The following is a 20,949-nucleotide window of genomic DNA, read 5'->3' as shown; positions in this document are numbered from 1 at the left end:
ATATAAACTACTGTGTTTTGCGAATACGGACTTAGACGTACACACTCTCTCTTTGTGTTTGTGGGTCAGCATCCCATCTCTGGGGTGTGTACGGTCCACAAACTCCACAGCCTGCCCGGCTATTTCCGTATTAGTTAAAAACGGTGAAACGTTTTATCGGCACAAACAATTAACACCCCTAGTTTCCAACACCTTACGTGCCTCGCGGTGCTGCATTGCTTTCTGTAAATGAAAGTTGTTAATCATTAACTACAGATGGTTGGGCATGACCGGTGAACGGGGCATTCTCTTTGTAAGATATGAGCTTCCCCTCTCCTCCTCGCTGAAGAGAAAACACGTGTGGAAGTGTTGCTCCACTGCACACACTCACCAAGTCCTTTTGTTTACATATCTTTAACTTTGCTTTGTCTCTTTTCAGATTCACTGATCTTCAAAGACAGACAGACAGACAGACAGAGAGAGAGAGAGAGAGAGAGAGAGGATAAAGACGGGGGTATACGTGTGAGGGAGTTGGGTGGTGGGGGAGAATGGAAGCATGCAGGTACCTGCTATTACTGCCAGACATCAAAGAGTCGACCCATTTCATTATATATATGTACACACACACACACGCACACACATGCACAGCGTTCTCTTAGCATGAGAACAACAGACTGCTAAGTCTCATGAGATATCTTTGCCTGAAGGAAAAGGAAAATATCTCTGTGCGTTTTGGCTAGAATGTAGTACCACGCTCAGGGTTTGTTCTGGTCGAGAACACACATATCTGCACCGTAATGGTTTTGGTTACTGGTGTGCGAGATGGGCCGTGTGTGGAGAGGGGAGCTCTTATCCAGCAGCCCGCTCAGCTGCACAACACCAGGGTTACGGGAACTCACCGCCAGTTTAGTAAACACTCCGGCCCAGGGGAAAGCTCACATGCGTGGAGACGCGTACACTCACCTGATCCACTTTAGAACATGATAGATTCGTGGATTCATTTATTTCATGTCTTTTTATCGTTGTAAAGTGATCGTTTCAGCTCCGGGCCATGGCCGCCTGCCATAACCAGCGATACTGCTGACTCCCGGCTTGACTCGCTGTTGCTGAGATCAGTTCTCTGCCTGGTAGGGGACTGAGCTCAAGTGTCAGACCACTCCCCACACGTTTTGGTGCGTTTCAGCCCCAGAAAGCTGGCATGAAGCCAGCCTGGTCTTTCTGTTGGCACATCTGCTCTCTGAGATGTGTTTGTTTGTTTGTGTGTGTGTGTGAACTTTTCAAGTAGAACTTCACAAGTAGAACCTGGGAAGACAGAGAGGTAGAAAGATCCAGCAAGCTCCAACAAAGGCTTTAAGTGAAGTTCTCATGCGTTTATTCTCTAGTAATGAACAAGAGAGGACTATTTAGAGGATGTCGTGATAGGAAGCGCTTTTAGAATCATATTGCATTTAATCAAATACCAATTTACGAAAAGCAGTCCGCAGTGACAGGGTGCCACTTAAACACAGCGCAGACGAACAGAGGACGGAGACGAAGCTCAGCCGAGCCGCCCTGCGGTCCAGACAGCGCCTTTGAATTGCAGATGAAAACATTTGAACGTGGAAGGTGTCAAAAACCAGACCTTTACTGCCCCCGTCTGGAGGAGGGAGGAATATACACTGGCGAGATGAAAAGGGGAATTAATAGTTTGGACAGTTCAGTCAAAAAGTACTAAAGTAAGTGAGAACAAATATGCCAGCTAACAACCCCTGCTTCTTTTCCATTGCCCTGTTTGGTTTGGTGGAGCAATTTCATGTGCACACGTGCTTTTCACTCAAAGTTAAACTCAAACTTTAGAGTGCAACACACAAGAATGACATTACCTCTAATGACCTGAATCTGGAATTTATTCATTGCTTGCCAAAAAACCCCCAAAACAAAACACATTACGTATGTAGCACTTATGTAAAGAAATGACTTTTTCTGCGGCATTCACTCGGGTCACAAACATCCATTACCACCAGAGGGTGCTAGCGAGCCTCCAGGGTGCCCCGCACAGAGGGGCGGGTCAGGGCAAGAGAGGGAACGATCCGTCAAGTCGGAGCGATCCGTAAATCGGTGAGCTGCTTTCTTTCTGTTTTGGGTTGGAGTGGATTTGTGTACTATGAAGTGTATTTAAGGTATATGTGCAGTTGCTCATTTTGAGCTGAGAGACGAGTCATGACATGAGCGAACAACAAAACCGCAACCAACAGTCTTCCCAGCTTGGGAAGAGGACCACGTTTCAAGGGAGGCGTTTCCCTTCCATTACAAGCTAATTACAGGCAGAATGTAGCTAAAGTATTCCTTCACATATTTTAAACGCGGATAGACTGACTCTTCTCACGTTCACACTGTGCTGGATGCAGGTGTTATTGAAAAGTGAAATAGCATTAATTAATATATTGCACAACTCTAATTCTGATTGCGACCTCTTTAAAGAAGAAAAGGGAAATAAACTGTAGGGGCGTATTACATTTTCATATAAGCCAAAGCTAAAGCTCAAGAATAACACACCACTGAAGTTTCTCCTTGCGGTTTATTGCTTGTTTTTTGAACAGGCCTCAGGCGTTGCGTTTGGACAGCGCCCCCTCCTGGGCTGCTCCTGGCTCTGCGCCTGCCTTGGCGCGCCCCCCTCTGGCTGAGGCGGCAAAGCACACGCGGGGGCCGCTCCGGCCGGAACCTCCCAGCCTGCTCCGGCCGCAGTGTCCGGGCCTGTCCTGGCCGTCGGTGCCCTCCAGACTCTTCTGCCACTGTTCCCCGAGCGGCTCGGGCACGGCGGCAGCAGCGTAGCAGACTGGCTGCAGCTCCCAGCATGCCATCGACCTGTATACGCGCAGCTGGGCAGACGGAACACGCTGCAGTTCACAGCGTGTCTGGGCTTCACGACGAGAAATGTCTACTACAGCTTGTAGCAACTATGATAATTACTGCAGCTGGGTTTCACTGTAAGGATACCTACTACAGACCCTAACGTTTATAATCTGTTATTAGCTTTAATCTCCTTTAATCTCTGCCAGCTCACAGAACAAACTTTGCTTTGTCTCAGTAAAGCACGCAGTGCAAAAACGCACACAGTAGCGCTCAATGCAGGAGACACCGTCAGCTACTGGTGAACAGAGAATCTGTCTAACGATACCAACAACGGCCTTGACACTAGGAGGCCAGAACGGTAGACAGCAGAGGGTTCGTTGCTTGCCCGCCTGAAGGTGACACACTCTCTGCCCATTAGGTTTCGGGCGAGAATAAGATCAGAGGTCTGTGTGTGCGTTATTCTGCAGGAAGATTGTGTGTAAGTGTGTGTACCTGTTCCCAGCTGCTGAATGTGGTCTGCATGTCAGGGAGGCAGGGGGGAAGTTGGTGCCTCACCCTGGGCTGGTACGCTGAGCCCAGTATGGCACTCCTCTGAAAAACACACACGCCAGAACAACTTACAAAAGTGCTTTGTCATCTACTCAGAGTACATCCTAGCCAGTACAGTAGGTTTCAGTCCAATATACCAATGAACGAGAATACTGTTGAAATACACGGATCACTGCTGATGCCTAGAAGTGCAAAACACATATAAGCTTTATAACAGACAACAATCAGTGCAATAAACAATAAGTACTAGAGTTTCAGTTAGGCAACACAGGAGCAGGGTCAGTGGTCATTTAAATATTCCACAAATAGATGCGTCTTCAGTCCACGTTTGAAGATGCTGTGTACCACTGGAGTAACAAATACCCTTCAACCCTTCCTGCCAGACTGTCCTGAATGCTGATTGGCTGACGCACATGCTTGCCTGTCTCCTCCCACTGACGCCAGGTGGCTTCGATCTGCTCCGTGGTGTACACGGCGATGCGAGGGTCTGTGAGTACCAGCCCCTCCCCCTGGGACGCGCCCGTGCCCTGCTGCTGCAGTCTGAGCTCCTTTAGCGACCGCACGATCCACTTAGCATAGCTTGGGAGAGGGGTCAGAGGGCAATGGTCAAAGTTCAAATTACTGAAATCACTGCACTATTAAGCAAATGCATTCATTCTATACTTTCTATGCTGTCACACACACACACACAGACACACAGACACACACTCACACTCACACTCACTTCCAGTGTGGCTTTCTGCCCTGGTTGAGCACTTTGAGAGACTGGTAGGACGCGACTCTCCTAAGATCCATGGGAAGCTCCGCCCTGTAGGCCTCGGGGTCCGCTATGTCCCACAGAACCTGTCCGAATGTGCCTGAGGGCACACCTCTGAACCCTCAATACCAAGCCCCCCACGCCAGCGCCGAGCAGCCACGGGCCGGCCGCGCAACGACCCGCGCTGCTCTGCGCGACATTTACCTCTTTTACGTAACACTATGAAAACAGAAGCAGGCTGACCTACGTAGCATCCCTCGATGGTCCACACACGCACGTTACGGTCGAGGCTGGCCGTGACAATGAGGCGGAAGCGCTCCACATACTCCAGGCTGGTGACGGCCCTCAGGTGACCGCGCCAGGTGCTCAGCAGCGGGGGGGGGGGCCAGAGACACGCGCCGGCCGTCTCGAACCTGGAAGCGGCCGAAAACCACAGCGCGGAGTTCAAAAGCGATGCCCTTCCGCGGGTTTAGCCGGGCATTCCATTTCCATCAGCACCCTTGTCTGCGTTTATACAGGCTATAAAAAAACGTCTCTATGAGAAATTCCCAAAGATGGGACAATTATGGACCGATGTCTTTAAACCTCTCTCAGATGTACCGATTGACCCTACAGAGAGGACGTCCCACTGCTCTGTCGGGCATGCTACCCACGGGTAGCCCACCCATGCCCGCTGGATCCAGGACGTCATGCAGGTTTACACTCTTTACACATTTACACTCTTGTTTCAACATAATTACACAGTCCTACAGAACATCTCACACACGTCCTACCTCACTGTCCCGCTCCACCGCAATTCTCCGTTTGCCCTCAATCCGACAGTAGGTGGGAATGAGTGTTCTCAGGTGGACGGAGCATTCCCTGTGCTGAGCGGTGTCCCGTTCACCATGCGAGGAGCAGCAGTAGCCCTTGATGTCCCACAGCTCAAACACACACACACACAACATCAATCAACTAATGTTCTCTCTCAGCTTTCTTTGGCCATTCTATTGCCTGCTGGTTGAGGGAAGCATACGCAGACGCATTGCCAACACTCGTTTAACACACCTTGGGTCACACTTGTACCAGCATGGCGCGTCCTGCCTTACCGTGATGTAGCCTTTTCTGTCTCCAGTAAGCAGCATCTGTTCCTGGGAGTCAGTGGACATGGAGGTGACGAAGTCCCCCTCGGAGTACACAGCTGGAAATCTGGCCAGCAGCCCGCCCTGTTGGTGGATGGACCAGGCACAGACGTAGCCGTCCGCCATGCAGGTCAGCAAGACGGCCGTGTCTGGGCTGCGCTCACGGGTGCCCAGGAACAGAGCCTGAGGGAGGGAGGACTTATCTCACCACCATCTCAACTCCACCAGGACTCCGCAGGGCAGGAGATCTCCAGGAGTGAAGCATGTGCTTACCTTCTCCACGGCGTGTTTGGGTTTCTCGAGCTCCTCCACACTGAGGGGGTTGGGGTCTGGCGAGCGCGCACTGTGGTGGTGCAGTGACGGAGGGGATCCGTTTAGATTCTGCCCCTACAAGCAAGAGCCAACTGTAAGACATTAAGAACGCAGAAGACCAAAGCATGGCCGTGGATCACGAACGGACAGGGAGGGGCGAGACCCACGTCGGCGAGCTCGACTCGGCTAGTGCTGAGCTCGGTATCGGAGGAAGAACAGGAGGGAGAGGGGGAGGCACCAGCGGACACTGGACAGGGGGCCTCCTTCGCCTTTACAGGGTCACCCAGGAGGTCGTTCTCAAAAGCGTCCGGTCGCTCTGACCTCTCCAGCATGACCATAGTCGAGGTCAGGACCTGAACGGGGGTGGTACATGTATCGTAAAGCAGTGAAGATGAGCAAACACAGGAAGATGATCACTTGCAAACACCCCCCCCCCCCCCCCCCCCCCCCCCAACACCTCCTGATAGGCTAAGAAAGTGTCACCAGGGGCTAAGCCCTCACCCGATTGGGCAGTAGCGGGCGAGGGCTCTCGCTAGCGTTGAAACGCCAGAAGGCTCGGCCGGAGTGGAGGTTCCAGATGATGATGTCACCACTGTAGGAAGCTGTGACCAGCATCTTGTTAGCGTGGGCGTGCATGGAGTAGATATCTTCAGTGTGGTACTGATTCCAGACAGAACACTCCATCTCATCACCCTCTTGAATATCCCTTCAGTCACAACCAGTCCAGACACATTAGACTGTCAAGAGCAACAGGTGCACCAATATTTTGATAATCTGTAATCTGGTATGTTACAAGGTGTTAGATGTGCGCTAGGGGTTGTACCAAATTCTACTTACAGATACCACAGGACCCTCTTCCCCCATCCAGACACATAGATCCTTTGATTAATGTACAGGATACCTGTGACCTAGTTCGGTCCCATGTAAAGCAAAAACAGGATTCAAACACAAGTACAAGAAGCAAGTAATCATGGGAGATGTAGTCTATGTGCCACCTCGTTACTGTCCAGCAGGGGGAGCCTCAGCAGCAGTGCTCCATTATTGAAGTTCCACAGGCGCAGGGTGCCGTCCTTGGAACCAGTGATGAGGCGGCGTTTGGGCCCATCAAAGGTCATGGCGGTGATCTCCGCCGGCTTCTTAGGAGACGTCTGGAACTGCATGACCTTTGCACCGGTGAGGATGTCCCAGACGCTCACGACTCCATTTTGACAGCCAGTCACCACCTGTCCGACGGAGAGAAGCCTTCAACTGAGGACAGCTGACTGCAGTGTCCTTATTCCGCGTTGCTGACATATTTTAATCACAGTCAACCCATGACCTGCGTGGAGGGTTGGGGCGTGCCTGTTTGAAGTTGCTGTTGTACAGGGCGGCGCACACAGAGCGCTCGTGAGATGTCTTTAGCTTGTTTAGGGTATAGACGTCATCTAGAGCCCCGTAGAGAACTCCAATCTGCCAACGCACACGCAAACACGCATACGCACAGGCATGTAACCGAGAACACGCCATTAATACTGGAAAGAAAAAACAATTCTAAAAAAATGTAAATAAAAACATAGCCATACTATGAAGGAGGTGGCCAGTATGAGAGTGTTGGAGTCTTTGTTATAGTACAGGCTGGATATGGGGGATCGACCCATATCACTGCCCCGGGTGGTGAGATTCTGCAGACACACACATTCCTGCAGGTCCCACACTCGCACGTTCTGAAGACACACACGGAAGCCAAATGCAGACACACGCAGACAGCTGGTGTTTTTAACAAAGACAATGTACAAGTACATAATCACACATACACACTGGCAACGCAGAGTTGTTGGTTTTTTTACATTCACCAATGTGGATTTCTGAAAAATATTAATATGGTAATTAAGTAATCTGGTTAATTAGGCGAGTAGTGGACCTTGTCTTTGGAGAAGCTGACGATCCTGTTGTCCTGACCGTTGACAGCTACGTAAACGACAGCACTCATGTGACCCTTCATCAGCGATGTGGAGGTCTTGGTAATGTGTGGGTCCCAGGTCCGCACAAAGCGGTCAAATCCTCCTGTCACTGTGTGTGTGTGTGTGTGTGTGTGTGTGTGTGTGTGTGTGTGTGTGTGTGACACCGTGGGTGCACACGCAACAAATTTTCTCAGTCACGTTTGTATAAGATGCCTAAACAAAAGAACAGTGGCTGCAAGCTGTGGCCTCTTACCCAAGATGTTAACCTCGGGCGAGTAGTCAAAACACAGGATTGCTTTCTTGAGGCGAAACGTGGAGTTACTGTCACGTGCGCAACGGCAGCAAATGTAAAAAAAAAAAAAAAATAAAATAAAATAAAATAAAGCACCAAGTTTGGTCAAACTGCGCTGAATGTGACGACATGCATAATCAGTTAACGGATGTGTCTTTGTGTAGGCCACTATATCAGGTTTCTGAGGTGATGAATATATTCAGAATGAGCTTTATTAATGGAATGTGAAGGATATGATATGCTGCGTGTGGGCCAAGCTGTGACGGAGCTTACTGGACTTTGGCTCTGTCAGAATGAGGAAGGGTGGTGAGCACCATGGAGGTACAGCAGGTGGCAACAGCGTTCAGTGCCGGCAGGAATCGGACCTGCTGACACCAGTTGTTGTACAAGGCCTGAGGGAGAGGGAGAGAGGGAGAGAGAGAGAGAGAGAGAGGTGGGGGGGGAGGGATGACACACCAGCATTACAAGGACATAGACAACGTATTTGAGGTCATAGGTGAGCAGAAAACAGGCTGCGATGTCACTGCTACCCAAATAAGCAAAAGCACCGTACATTTCACTGTGTGTGACTCTATCAGTATTTATTGCCTCGCATATATTATAATACCGTTTTATATTTAGAATAAGCGTAGTTGACACTATTACAGGCCAGGGTGAGTTTGGAGAACATGTGTTGCTTACCACTTTGAAACACAGGTGGAGTTGGGAGGTGTTTTTCAGCAGAGCAGAGACAGGGATACGGCAGTTAAGGCCTGGAACCAGAAACAACGCAGCGTTAGTTCGCGAACTTGGAACTGTGAATACTCAGAAGAACACACATCGAGGGAATACCGAGTTTAAATGCTCCGATGTCGAAGAGTCCATTCTGGCTGACGTCGAATGAGATGAAGACAGTCAGACAGCCGTCCATGTCTCCAAAGGAAAAAACTCCTTTATGCCCGTCAGACCTACAATACATGGCCACTCCGCTAGCAATTCATCACGCATTTGAATAACACGCCAAGTTTGGGGTTTAAATTTGTACGCGCCGGAGACGCACCAGTAGTCCATGACAGACACGTATCCCTCCAGCACCGTGAGAGAAAACACGCGGTCACACTTACTGGCGCTGATGTCGTAGAATTCTACATAGAAACAACAAGGTGAAATATGATTTGTTTACTGTGCAGTCTGTGCTTTGGAACGTAATGGAAGTAAAAACAAGGGACTTCTGTCTGAAAAATGTCCAGACCTTCATTAGCTACGCAGCAAAGTTTAATGTTTAAATCATAACGTTCATTCTACGGAGATCTAAAGTCCCAGGAGTGTCGATGTGTTCTTTGCTGTCTCCTGAGGTCCTCATGATCTTTAATTGTAGCCTACCATCTTTATAGATGTCATTTGCAGTAACTTTATACAAGAGTTATGTATGAAGTTATCAAAGGTCATCTACAACAGGTGTGTGACGTACTCACACACCTATGTCTCGTCTGGTGGACGCAATGGCCAGAAGGTTGAGGTGATGTAGACAAACCATGTCTGCTACCAAAGTCCTCGTAAGGCTAGCCAACTGAAACACATGCGAACAGCAAATTTCATGCAAATTTAAGCTTGTAAGACTGATAAACATCACGGGAAGCAAAGTGACCTTTACAAGTTCGCCAACACCCGGGTTATGGAAAAACGTGCTCCCAGAATCAGAGCCTTGTAGTTTCCCGACAGACAGATTCTAGGATCTGATGTTAAATCTCGGATTGCTTAACCTCAATGCCACAATGTCTGAGCTTTAGTAACACCATCCACACATCAACATCTATACACACACAAGAAGCTCTCATGGCTCCACTTGTGCGCACACACTCACAGTGACGGAGCGCATCAGCTGGAAGGTTTCGCTCCAGTAGCTGAGGATGCCGTTCCGGCTGATAGACAGGTATCTTCCTGGCTGCATGCGGGTTTTGGAGACAGACCCCACAGGTCCCCCTATGGTCCTCTCTGCCATCATGGGGACCTGGAACGGGTAGAACTGCAGCCGCACGATGGGCTCACAGTATGGACTAACACACACACACACACACACACACACACAATCAAGGTCAAAGAAATCGCTGTAGCTTTGAGTATAAATTCACATTCAAATTTAAAGCCTTGATACTGACTCCACAAAGACAAACGGTCTCATATTTAAATTCCTTCACACACTTTTCCACGCTGCCGACTGCAGCCGCTTAACATACGTAAGAAAGCCGGCAGCAGACACAGGACTTTTCATTTGTTTGTTTTTTATCTGCCTACTAATCGCAGCACAATCACGCAGCCAGATAAAAACAAAGAACAGGGAGACAGGACGAGGAAACAGGCACAGACGGTGAGCCCATGACGGGACGTGGAGTTAGCAGCTGGGGAAAGAGAGGAGGGGAAGAGTGGGCGGGGCTAAAGGTGCACCCTGGGTGCTTGAATACCGGCCTCTCTTAGCACAACACAGTTTAGAAGGTAAAGGTGTTCATGTCGGAACTAGAGCGGTTAGGCTGGGAGGGTTGGGTCGGGTCTGGTGTACACCAGCTCACTACCGGAGTGTAAATAAAACTAGACACAATGTATTCAAGTAAATGGGAAAGCATGGAGGCAAAGAAACAAAACAAAAGACCAAGAGAGAATTAGGGACATGTAAATTTGTTTTCAGCAGATTAGAAAAGCGAAGTTCAGAGCAGAGGGTGTTTAGCACAGAGAAGACAGCAGCGGCTCACTTACACGGACACCGTCTTTAGTGACCTGGGGAAGTAGACGGGCGCGCTTTGCTTCTGCAGAGAGTCTTTTTCCCGGTACTCCAGGAGCATGTAGTTCAGATACTCGTCCTTCTCAGATAAAGACAGGCAGTCTAATGCATTCTCACAGTCCACAAATGTTTAACACACACCTAACGTCTTAACTCATAAACCGGGGTAGGAGGATAACGGCTCAGATGTGGTCCGGCAGAATGAATTTAGGGAGTGTGAACGGACTGACGAAACAGCTGTGTGGTTGGGTTGTTCGTTTACATTTACGGCATTTAACTGAATTTTATCCAAATTCAATTACAATCGCGACTGAATTGAGGGCTCTGCTATCCTTCGCCGTCTCAGGCCCGAGGCATTCCTCTTCGCCGGCAGGCGCTCGTCGGCGCATTCTCTCCGTTCTCTGAGCGCTCCGCTAGGGGTGGGCGTGGGCTTTGGCATGGCGTTAGTGTGGCTTGGCATAGATAACGCATACCGCTGCCAGCTGTGCACATGACTAAGCACGGCCCCCTCGGGGTGTGGGTGTGTCTTTGGTGCACTTTAGTAGGACACCCGGAGGCCCGACTAAAATCCAGTGATTACGGGTAGAATGAGTAGGCTATTGGAAATCCCTTCCCATTTCCTAAGATGTAGGACCTTCCCAGCATGCACCATATACGGTCGTAAACCTTCGAAAGAGATAACATTACCCACCCAGTCCACGGTGCCGTCACAGTTTGTGTCCACCTTCATGAAGATGATGTCCAATTCCTCATCCTCAACATCTCTCACGATCTTCCTCATGGCCTCCCGGAACTCGTCCATGTCCAACGCTGTTGGTGAGAGGAGAGAACTACTGCTCACGGGACTAGGAAAACAGACATTCAAAGACCACAGCAGCGCATGTACGTCCAGGACAAGTCCATCATGGAGAGAGCCAATGCCGACGCACCATCAGAAACTGTTTTCAGTCTAGGATATGGAAACAGTTGTTAACCGAACAGTGAAGGCCAAAAAAAAAGCTTGACTAGGTCATGCAGATCCAGGGGCTCAGACATCACGATAAGACGCAGACCTCCTCCCCCATCCTTGTCGGCCTCCTGGAACATGGTCTGGATGCTTCTGAGGTGCTGATAGTTGATCTGGTCCTCCACTCGGCCCTGCGCCCACTTCTCCTCCTCTGCTGAGGCGTCTGGCTTGCTCTGCTGAGGCGTGGAAAACAAAGCGCCGGACGATTAGCCTGAATCATGCCCTTATGTCAAAGCAGAGACATATTATTAGCTGAATATCTCGCTCCCAGAGCATAGCATCAGATGCGCATCACGTTACTTGGACGGTGGCTCGCTTCTGCTTCGCTCCAGCAGCTCCAGGCCTGAAAACAATTTGACACAACCCCTGAAGACACATTCCCTCCTGAGCTCAACATAGCCTGAAATGTTTTAAGGACGAAAATACATCGATTTCTCTAAACGTTAAATGCCATAACATTTATCTGCTTATTCTGTTCCCTTTTTGTGGACAGATAATGTGAGCGCATGGAAGTGATGAATCAACATAAGTCTCACCAGGTGCCAGATACTTCCTTTACTACGTTCATTGTGGAGTGGCTACCACTGTTTGCGTCCACGACTAAAGAAGACACATTATAGAGCCTTTAGGTTCCATCACCTGCTTTTAAGGAGTTCTAGAAGCTGGGTAACCATGGTTACGGAATCAGCTGCCATTCCAAAAAGCATCCTGAATCCTTGTGATGCAATGAGAAGGCTGACAAGGGAAGTAAGCGAAGCACAATGCATGAATTAATGTATTAATGCAATAACAACACGCTTGTACTGTAGTGAACATAAGATTACAGGAAGAATGGAAATAACAGACCATAAGCAGCAGTCAACACATGTAATACTGTTTTATTTGTAAGAAACTGACCCTGGCAAATACAATTAAAAAAAAGAAAACCACACACCCTGAACGTACAAAAACAAGGATAGAGACAGTCTGAAACAATAAATGCAGATGGAGAGAGTACAAGTGGCTCTGGGCCCACAGTGTAAAATCAATCTCTGTAGATTGTTCTGGAAGGCCACAGGAGAGCAAACAGTGAGAGACTGAGGGGGAAAAAAAAACACCACTGCATAATATATCGGCCTTTTCCAGTCTTTACTCTCATGAAACAGTAGTTTTTACCATCACAAGGAACAATTTACCACACAAGAAAGTGAAAACCTGGTCTTCATCAGATCAGTGATGTATAATGTTCAAGGACATTCTATTTGTAAATTTGATTGCTACTTCCATTATACAGCACTCTCTGGAGTGTAATGATCGAAGCCCCTTTATCAGACACTTGAAGGAACATGACCTAGGTTCCCAAAAGCACTACAGCATTAAGATGATCAGGAGATATCTACGCTACATCATGTGTGTTGAATGTCACTTCAATTAATGAAAAGCTTCAGTAAACAAATGTTTATTCAGCGGTGCAAAAGAATCAGTCAATGTTTTTTTGAAGCACCGACTACTGGTAAAGCATCTGCAAAAATGCAAGGCTTTTGGGACACCGAACCCATGCGTTTAGAGTGTTTCAATCTTAGGATCAGAAATGGAACCATCCGAATAACCAGAGAAGAATACCAGAGTTGCAGGTAGGACATTACTGCTACTTGAGACAGCTGAAATACAAAGAAACAGTTTGCACAGTGATTAGAAATCATCAGGACAGTTTCTGAACTAAGACACATTCCACATTATATAACATAAATTAATAAAGTAGGATTAATTATGCATCTAAAGGCAACAAAACACTTAAAAAGCAGAAGACATTTGATGTAAGGTCAAAGATGGATTTGAAACATACAGAAAAAAAGAATCAAAACAGCATGATTTATGGTATATATATTTTGTTTTAATCTCTCACACCAACATCAATTTACTAGATGTTTTTTTTAATTATCTGATTCAAATGTAGCCCATGGATTGGCTTAAATCACAGTGAAACTACATGATTTAACCCAAACTGGAACCCCAAAGGCAGTCACAAGAACTGGGACCAGATATTTTTGAAAATGTTACATTCTATGCAAATACTACTCAAATGTAATATGTCATGGGTTTGAGGCAAACGCTACCTATGGTGCCTTTAAGAAAATAAAAAAAATAAAAAAACAAAACACAAACCTAAACTAAAATTGCAAAAGTAAAGTAAGGCTCGAGGTCTGTACCTAGAACATTGATTCTCAGACCAACTGATTCTCACATTCATTTTGGAGGCAAAACAATATCATCAGAAAATTCCATGCATGGCTTTAACTGTAATTAATGTGAATTTGCAAACACGGAAATCGAACAAAGAGGTGTATCCCGGCAGAAAATGAAAATGCAGTGTGTGTGTAAAATATATATATATATATATATATATGTATATATATATTATACATACACTTTTTTTTTTTTTTAAATAATCTGAGCCATCGGTATCAACACTGAAAGCCCAGGAGAGAGAAACCTCTGTCTCTCACTTCATATTTTGGCCTTAGCAATTAACTGACTGCCTTTAAAACAATCCAAAAATGACTACAAACTTTAAATTATTTTAAAATTATTAAAAGGCATGAAGGATGCTTTTGCTAGTATGCCCTCGAGGTCTCAGTACCATGTGCATCACAAGAAGTCTCCCACAACAAGACAAGCCAGGATAAAGTCCAATTTAGGGTTACATTACCGATGACAACTGCAGTTTGTGGACAATTTGGAACGTTGGTGAATGAACAGCAAAACTGACTTCTGGACCATGAACAAAAGTTGTTGTTTTCTACACTGGTGAGACAAAGACAAAGCTGATGGACACGGGACTGGGTCTCCCTCCACTCTCTCTAAGGCACAGCCACAGGCTCAGAGCTGGAGACAGGCTGACCGCTGCTGGCCTCTAACTGAATCGACAAGGTCTAAAACAAGCAGCGCAAACACCCAAGAAAATGGGGCGATTCAATTTGCAAGGTCTGCTAAAAGAACTTTTCTTTTCGTTCGCCAATTTACTTCTCGATCAAGGGTAAAAACTGATGCGATTTTGTGGAGAGAGGAAAACGCGCACAAACGAACCAAAAAAAAACAAAGAAAGAAAATTAACTCTTAACGGGGTGAAACATTATTAGCATAATATTAGTGTGAAAGCACCCCTTTGTCAAGGGAAACAGTGGCGACACGCCCTCTGTTCAAACAATAGCAACCAAAGTGTCAAGACATGGAGGCAATGTTTAACATGATGCATACGTCTGCACGTCCTGCTACAGCTGCAGGAACAAGCAACAGAAGAAGAAGGAACTGAACACGATGCTAAGTCTCTGCGGCGAGAAAGGTCCGTCTCCTCGCAGTCGAACGAGTCTGCTTTCGACTGCCGTCTTGTGCTGTTCGCGAAGGGGGTCGTCAGACGAGGGTCTTCAAAACTTCAGCTCTGTATGCAGCCCAAACGATTTTCCATACAGAGTTCATTCGGAGTCCAAATGCATAACATGATCTGGGAGGCGTTTCTAGGACAGCGGGAGAAGTGTGAACGTGTAGGGGAAGGGGGGGGGGGGGGTGATGCGGGGACAGGACCGGCTCCCGCCGGGGACATTAGAACTCCTCCTGGTCCTCCGATTCAGCATCCGGTATGACAAAGCCCTCCTAAAGGAGTGACAGACAGACGGCGAGATGGACTATGAGAGAGGAGTTTTTGTTTCTGTGGAATTGAACGTCAGTTCCAGAGTGCGTCTGGTCAAGATGTCTCTTAGTCTGGGCTAACCCCATGGACAAACTTGCAGGACACAAAAGAAAAATCCCACAACATTATATAAACTGCAGGTACAACAAATGCCATTAAAATCTTAAATATGCTATATTTATTACTATATGCCCATTAATCTTGAGTCATTAGAAATGCTTGCTGCCATTGAATTATTTTATAGTAATTTAATAATCCTGAAATATTAATGCATTATTCGTGATTTCATGCAGCTATTTTGAAAACTGGCAACAAAGAACACAGCTGCGAACACTAACGTGGCCCTGAACTCACGTCTGTGGCATAGAGAATATCCACGATCCTCTGCAAGGTGGGGTCTCCCTCGCTCTCCTTCTCTTGACAGATCAACTCTATGTTCCTCAGCTTGCCAAAATAGAAATCCCGCTCCTTCTCCATGTCCTGGATTGTAGACTTCAGCAGGTTAACCTGAGGGGGCAGAAACAGACTGTAAGAGAAACTCCTCCTGGTCAGCACGACCGCCAACGCAAGAGCCAAACTACCAGACGAACGAAAGCACCTCCTGGATAAGTTCTGCTTTCTCGTCATCCCCACCGGCACCTGGTCTTCGTCCAGAGCTGGGCGCCATCTTGGGTGTTACCTTGGCAACAGCTGCCCTCTGTGGTGCTGAAGGGGAACAAGTCAACAATAGATACATAAGTAAAAAAAACTATTTTGCATGATTTAGGTAGAAGAAAATAAAGGCTAATTAAAATATGCTAGATTGTAAAACACCAACCATATTAGATCTACAGGTAGTGTTAAAGTGGTCCAAATCAGAGATGTCATTTAAATATAATAGATCAGGTACAGTTTAACAGAGCAAAAAACCTTCAATAGTGTCCTTTATCCAGTGATTCAAAATGACTGTTTCAGTATAAATTAGGGAAGGGAAATCATGAACTATGGACTACATTTTCACAACAAAGCCTGCACCCTCTTCCCCTTTCTTGAAGCAAGCTATGCATTAGTTAAGGTATTTTTCTATTTCTACTTGTGCTACTCTGTATTGATACCAGCTGATTATTTCATTCTTTGCTAAAAACAATTTTTGTTAAGAGAGCAACATATCAGATAGGTTTACATTTGTAAAAAAAAAAAAAAAAAAAAAAAAAAAAAAAAAAAAAACTCTAGACATGACAAGCTGCAGTTTTGGCCGGGGAGACCCAATTCTGCAGCCTCAGTGCTGAGATTCATCGACTGTGGCTCGTATGAGCTGCTCTAAAAGAGCCCATGCTGAAATATCTGCACGTCTAGGACTCTTCCACAGTGCCCTTGTTTCATGGGTGGCTAATCACAGGTTGCACAGACTCGTGACTCGAACATTCTCCAATTCTGAGGTCACCGGCAGTTTCTTCAAACTTGGCAGACCCTTAAGGTTTATCCTAAAGGCTGACTTTTGTAAAGGAATTACGAACCTCATTCTTCTCATAATTAACCATAGCCATTCTGCCCCACTTTACTCCCTCACATTCAGGACCCATAAACATTTTCTTGTATTTATAGTAAACATGCACCACCACCTGTTAACTGCTGACAAATGGTTTATAAGGCAAGAACATGCTTAAAAAAAAAAAAAAAAAGTAGGAATGTTAGTTGCGACACTGCTAAGAAATGTTAAACTTATTTCAAACTTCTGGGTTTTTTATTTTTATTTATTTATTTATTTATTTTTGGGGGGGGGTCCATGAAATGATATTAAGCCAACATGCTAAAATATGTTTAATTTTGGTAAGCATGTTTCAGACTTCTCCAGGGGAGGCTGAAACTTACATTTCATTATAATCAAAAATAAATAAATAATTTTTGATTTCAATGAAATCAGATATTAGCTTGGCTTTAACAGCCAACAGGAAGAAGCTGCAAGTTTCCTGATGATAATCACCAAAGTTCAAGTGCTCAGGAGAGAAATATTCAGTTTTTTTAAAAAGGGACAGAGTAAAACAATCTTCCTACTTCTAAGGTAAACCTGAGGCACAGCTATACTCATGATCATAGTACTGCCACCCAGGTGACCAACCAAAAACCTCCACTGAATCCCCAGGTGCAGACTGTGACCATCTTACAGCAGTTATGCTTAGAACAGTAACCAACATCAAACATCATCATGTAACTTTCCAATGTTGTGGTAGTTCACTTGATACAGTAATGCCTCAAATTGGAAGTGCTTGTATAGGCAGAATAATGCAAAATATACACACAAACAATTCAGGTGTAGGCACTAAGCCATAAAACAAATACATCAACATTTTTGAATAATTATCAATTTTAACTGTATTACTCATGTTACTATACACAGCATGAAATTATGATTCTATGAAAGTGCAACATTCCATTCCATGATATTCTTATAAGAAATATTGTGTTGATGATCTGATCTTGCACAAGCCTAATGACTGCAGCTGGCTTTGTTAAGTGAGAGCGGTGAGCATGAGATGTAGGGCTGCTGTGCTGACAGAATGAACTGGAGCAAAGTCACAGGATATTAACACAACCATTACTGATACAGCTGGAGAACGTATGCAAGCTAGAGGATTCGGATGTTTGTAAGCAAGCCCTCTGAAAATGCATGTAAATGTCCATACTCTAATTATTAACAGTATTAGCAAGTGAAGATCTTATCTGATATTTTCACACTAAACCCCCATCCAAACCACCGACCTGTGTTCAAGATTTTCTTGGGCTTGTTGAGGGCAGACATGGAAGGGTTGGGCACAGGCATGGTGTCCTGGCCCTGCCGTGCCTCCACTGGGTCGTACTCCTTGCCGTCGTAGTTTGCATCGAAGAACTTCTTAAACCACTGAACAAACTCAAAGTTGTCCTGGAACTTGCCCTTTATCAACTTGTCGACTGGGATGATCTAGGGTAGGGGAAAGTGGACCACAATAAATAAAGGATCCATCACAAAAAACAAAGGTATCAAATCAAATGCCAAAACCTGAACACCACATGAAGAGAAAATGATGAGTGCCTTAATTCAGATGCATTTTACACCACTGTAGCAGATACGAGGTCAATGTCTTTCCTACATTCTAACTTATTATACATACAACTGATCTGTGTACAAGTACTACAGGACTACACTGAAAAACTCCCTCAGATTGGCTTCCCAGCTATCAAAGTCAATTCTGTACTGTGATTCTTGGTCTTTGACGCTTTATAGGCCTCCAGCTCCTGTGCCAAATGCCTAAAACAAATACAAGACTCTTTTTACTTGTGATCGATCTGGCAGACACCAATTCAAAAGGTAAACAATTTGCCACACTGCAGTAGAAGAGTTGGCCCACTAGCTAGCATCACTATCACTGCACAGACATGTAGGCCCACATTAGAGTAGAAAAACTTGGAATCAATAGACACCATCAAGTACAAAGAGTGCTACACACAAAAAGTGGACCACTTGAGATTTCTAAAGATGAGTCTGATGGGCTGGCAACTCGATAAGGCCCTCAACATCACAACGTTCGGATTATTTCTTCCGCTATCATTACAATTGAAACAATACGGTTAAGAATAAAGGTCAAGAGTAACTTACTTTGTCAACACCCATTTTCTTGAAGCCAGCTTGCAATAGCTTAAAATTGTGAATGTACTCATGCTCTAACTTGGCTGAAAATTTTACTTTCTTTAAAGGCACACAGCCAGGGAAGAGCATGTCCATGAACTGACAATAGGCCGCACCTGCAGGGTAAATCAAGATTAAACCCTTCGAATTTTCACTTTCACATTTAAGATGCTTTAGACATTCTAAATGAACATTCACGAAAAAAGAATTTATGAACTCATATGCATGCTACTAGATGGCGAGAAATGACCACCCACCCGAACATAGCAGCTCGATCTTGGTGAGGTTCATCTGTAAAGATTCATTGATCCATGCGAGCATATCATGGCGGCTCAGGTTGTCACTTGTGACTGAGGTGGAATATACATTTACAGCCATGTCCTAGAATTGCAGAGCAAACAATGGCGTATTAACCAACTCATTAGAGGTTATTTGGTACCAGTATCTTGACTGACAAGTTATGGATGTATCTGGAGGTTTACAGTGAAATAATAGAGGTGGAGAAACAAACAGACAGAATATCATATTGCTGAACTGCAATGTCAAACCACTTGTACACTTGAAATCGATCGTTCAGAACCCAATTTCTGAGGGCGACACATTCAGTCACAATAGATGCAATCGTTGTAGGTGTCCATTAAAAACCGACAGTCTACCTGATGAACCTGATTAGGTTCCGGCTGAATGAGCTATTTAAAGTAACGGTGAAAAACATTCCCACATCTTACCTGCTGTTCAACACAACCCTGGTTAGATTTAAGTAGCTAGCTAAATCCTAACCACCAGCAGCAGAGAACACTCGGAACTGCGCGTTGGTTAGGTTAGCATGCCTAGCAAGAATAAACCGTTAACGCCGGATAAAAAACGAAACTGCGCATTTAAATAGCCCTTAAAAGGTAGCTAACCAGCCAAGTCGTTTTCGACCCAGTATAGCTAGGTGCCGAATTTCCAAACAGTGACAAAAGAACCGAGGCAGCCGTTTTATTCTTAGCAGTAAAGACGGGAAGTAAGGTCAGATACCCGCTAGCGGGCTAATCCCGCAGACTGTAGCGAGCTAACCGCTAACGCTAGCGGGCTAATCCCGCAGACTGTAGCGAGCTAACCGCTAACGATAGCGGGCTAATCCCGCAGACTGTAGCGAGCTAACCGCTAACGCTAGCGGGCTAATCCCGCAGACTGTAGCGAGCTAACCGATAACGCTAGCGGGCTAATCCCGCAGACTGTAGCGAGCTAACCGCTAACGCTAGCCGTCGAGCTGCGCGAATAACGGCGCTAACCGGTTAGCTAGCTTCCCCCCCCCTCCTCCTACACGCCAAGGTTTACCACGTTAAACAGCAAAAAAAAAAAAAACCAAACCGATCCAACGGCGACGGACACAAATTCATCAATTAATTAATGGTTATCACTAGTACTATTATTATTTTGAGGCGTCAATCCGTTATAAAAGTAAGCCAGGCGCACGTGCCATTATCCGCGCTCGCGCTTTGTCCCCACCCCTCCGGCCAGCTGGACGGCGATGGCAGCAACACCCAGCCGGCCCGTACCGCGGCCCACAGACCTCCCCTGCACCTCGCTCCAGCCACGATAACGAGTGTCGTTTTACCTTACCACACGTACTCGCTACCGCGGCCGTTTTGGACACGTTTACACGCATGTTACGGACATCGATGAAGTTGAACAACGCACTACCTCCTCTTTGCCGGCGCTCCTTCTTCTGTGATTTTGCGTCGATTTGTTCGACAAATGTTGACGTCACGACGCAGGGCTCTGGGTCCGAAGGATTGTGGGGGAAAAAGAGGGAGCGCCCGACAAATTAAAAGCCTCGGCGAAGACGGAACGTGCTAAACAATGTGCACTAACGCAGCGACGGCCTTGCGCTTTCAATAAACGGGCTGGGCAGTCACAGCCGCGGTCGAGTCGTGCTCTTGTTTTGCGCCGGCAACAGCTAGATGCTATCTATTTTGACACGTTTTTACAAATGTCTGGATATTTTAGTTTAGAAAATAATTTAGCTCTCTGCTACTCTTTGAGTAGATTTTTGACCGAATCACATTCAAAAGAACGTGTCTGTCAGTCAGTCAGTTTAAATATAGCCT

At 46.2% G+C, this 20,949-nt stretch overlaps 2 protein-coding genes across 5 annotated transcripts; both read right to left on the bottom strand.

Annotated features, from left to right (window-relative positions):
• Positions 1–4,134: 4,134 nt before the first annotated feature.
• On the bottom strand, positions 4,135–11,640 carry LOC113576386 (WD repeat-containing protein on Y chromosome-like). The gene is made up of 22 exons (XM_035522550.1): positions 11,590–11,640; positions 11,229–11,347; positions 10,513–10,616; positions 9,626–9,818; positions 9,241–9,331; positions 8,822–8,906; positions 8,614–8,729; positions 8,464–8,534; positions 8,056–8,174; positions 7,744–7,811; positions 7,451–7,599; positions 7,113–7,253; positions 6,892–6,999; positions 6,546–6,773; positions 6,388–6,458; positions 6,052–6,256; positions 5,718–5,903; positions 5,512–5,625; positions 5,206–5,421; positions 4,891–5,040; positions 4,361–4,530; positions 4,135–4,217 (listed from the first exon to the last, which is right to left on the bottom strand). Exons 1-21 carry the CDS (start codon positions 11,621–11,623, stop codon positions 4,396–4,398), a joined length of 2,703 nt encoding a protein of 900 aa, XP_035378443.1. The 5' UTR covers positions 11,624–11,640; the 3' UTR covers positions 4,135–4,217; positions 4,361–4,395.
• Positions 11,641–12,401: 761 nt separating this feature from the next.
• On the bottom strand, positions 12,402–20,624 carry mapre1b (microtubule-associated protein, RP/EB family, member 1b). Of its 4 annotated transcripts, none has more exons than XM_027008436.2 (7): positions 20,543–20,624; positions 19,111–19,234; positions 18,824–18,969; positions 17,950–18,148; positions 15,809–15,915; positions 15,565–15,717; positions 12,402–15,173 (listed from the first exon to the last, which is right to left on the bottom strand). In XM_027008436.2, the coding sequence occupies exons 2-7, from the start codon at positions 19,229–19,231 to the stop codon at positions 15,123–15,125; spliced, it is 777 nt and encodes a 258-aa protein (XP_026864237.2). In that variant the 5' UTR covers positions 19,232–19,234; positions 20,543–20,624; the 3' UTR covers positions 12,402–15,122. The 4 variants fall into 4 exon arrangements, with proteins under 4 accessions (XP_026864237.2, XP_026864238.2, XP_026864235.2 ...); XM_027008437.2 differs by having other exon boundaries at positions 20,462–20,547; XM_027008434.2 differs by lacking the exon at positions 20,543–20,624 and adding an exon at positions 20,457–20,536.
• Between the last annotated feature and the right edge of the window lie 325 nt (positions 20,625–20,949).

Source organism: Electrophorus electricus, chromosome 24, assembly GCF_013358815.1.
Source record: "Electrophorus electricus isolate fEleEle1 chromosome 24, fEleEle1.pri, whole genome shotgun sequence".
In the NCBI taxonomy this organism is placed as follows: Eukaryota; Metazoa; Chordata; class Actinopteri; order Gymnotiformes; family Gymnotidae; genus Electrophorus; species Electrophorus electricus.
The sequence above is the reverse complement of the archived record's forward strand: the minus strand, read 5'-3'. Positions and strand labels throughout refer to the sequence as shown.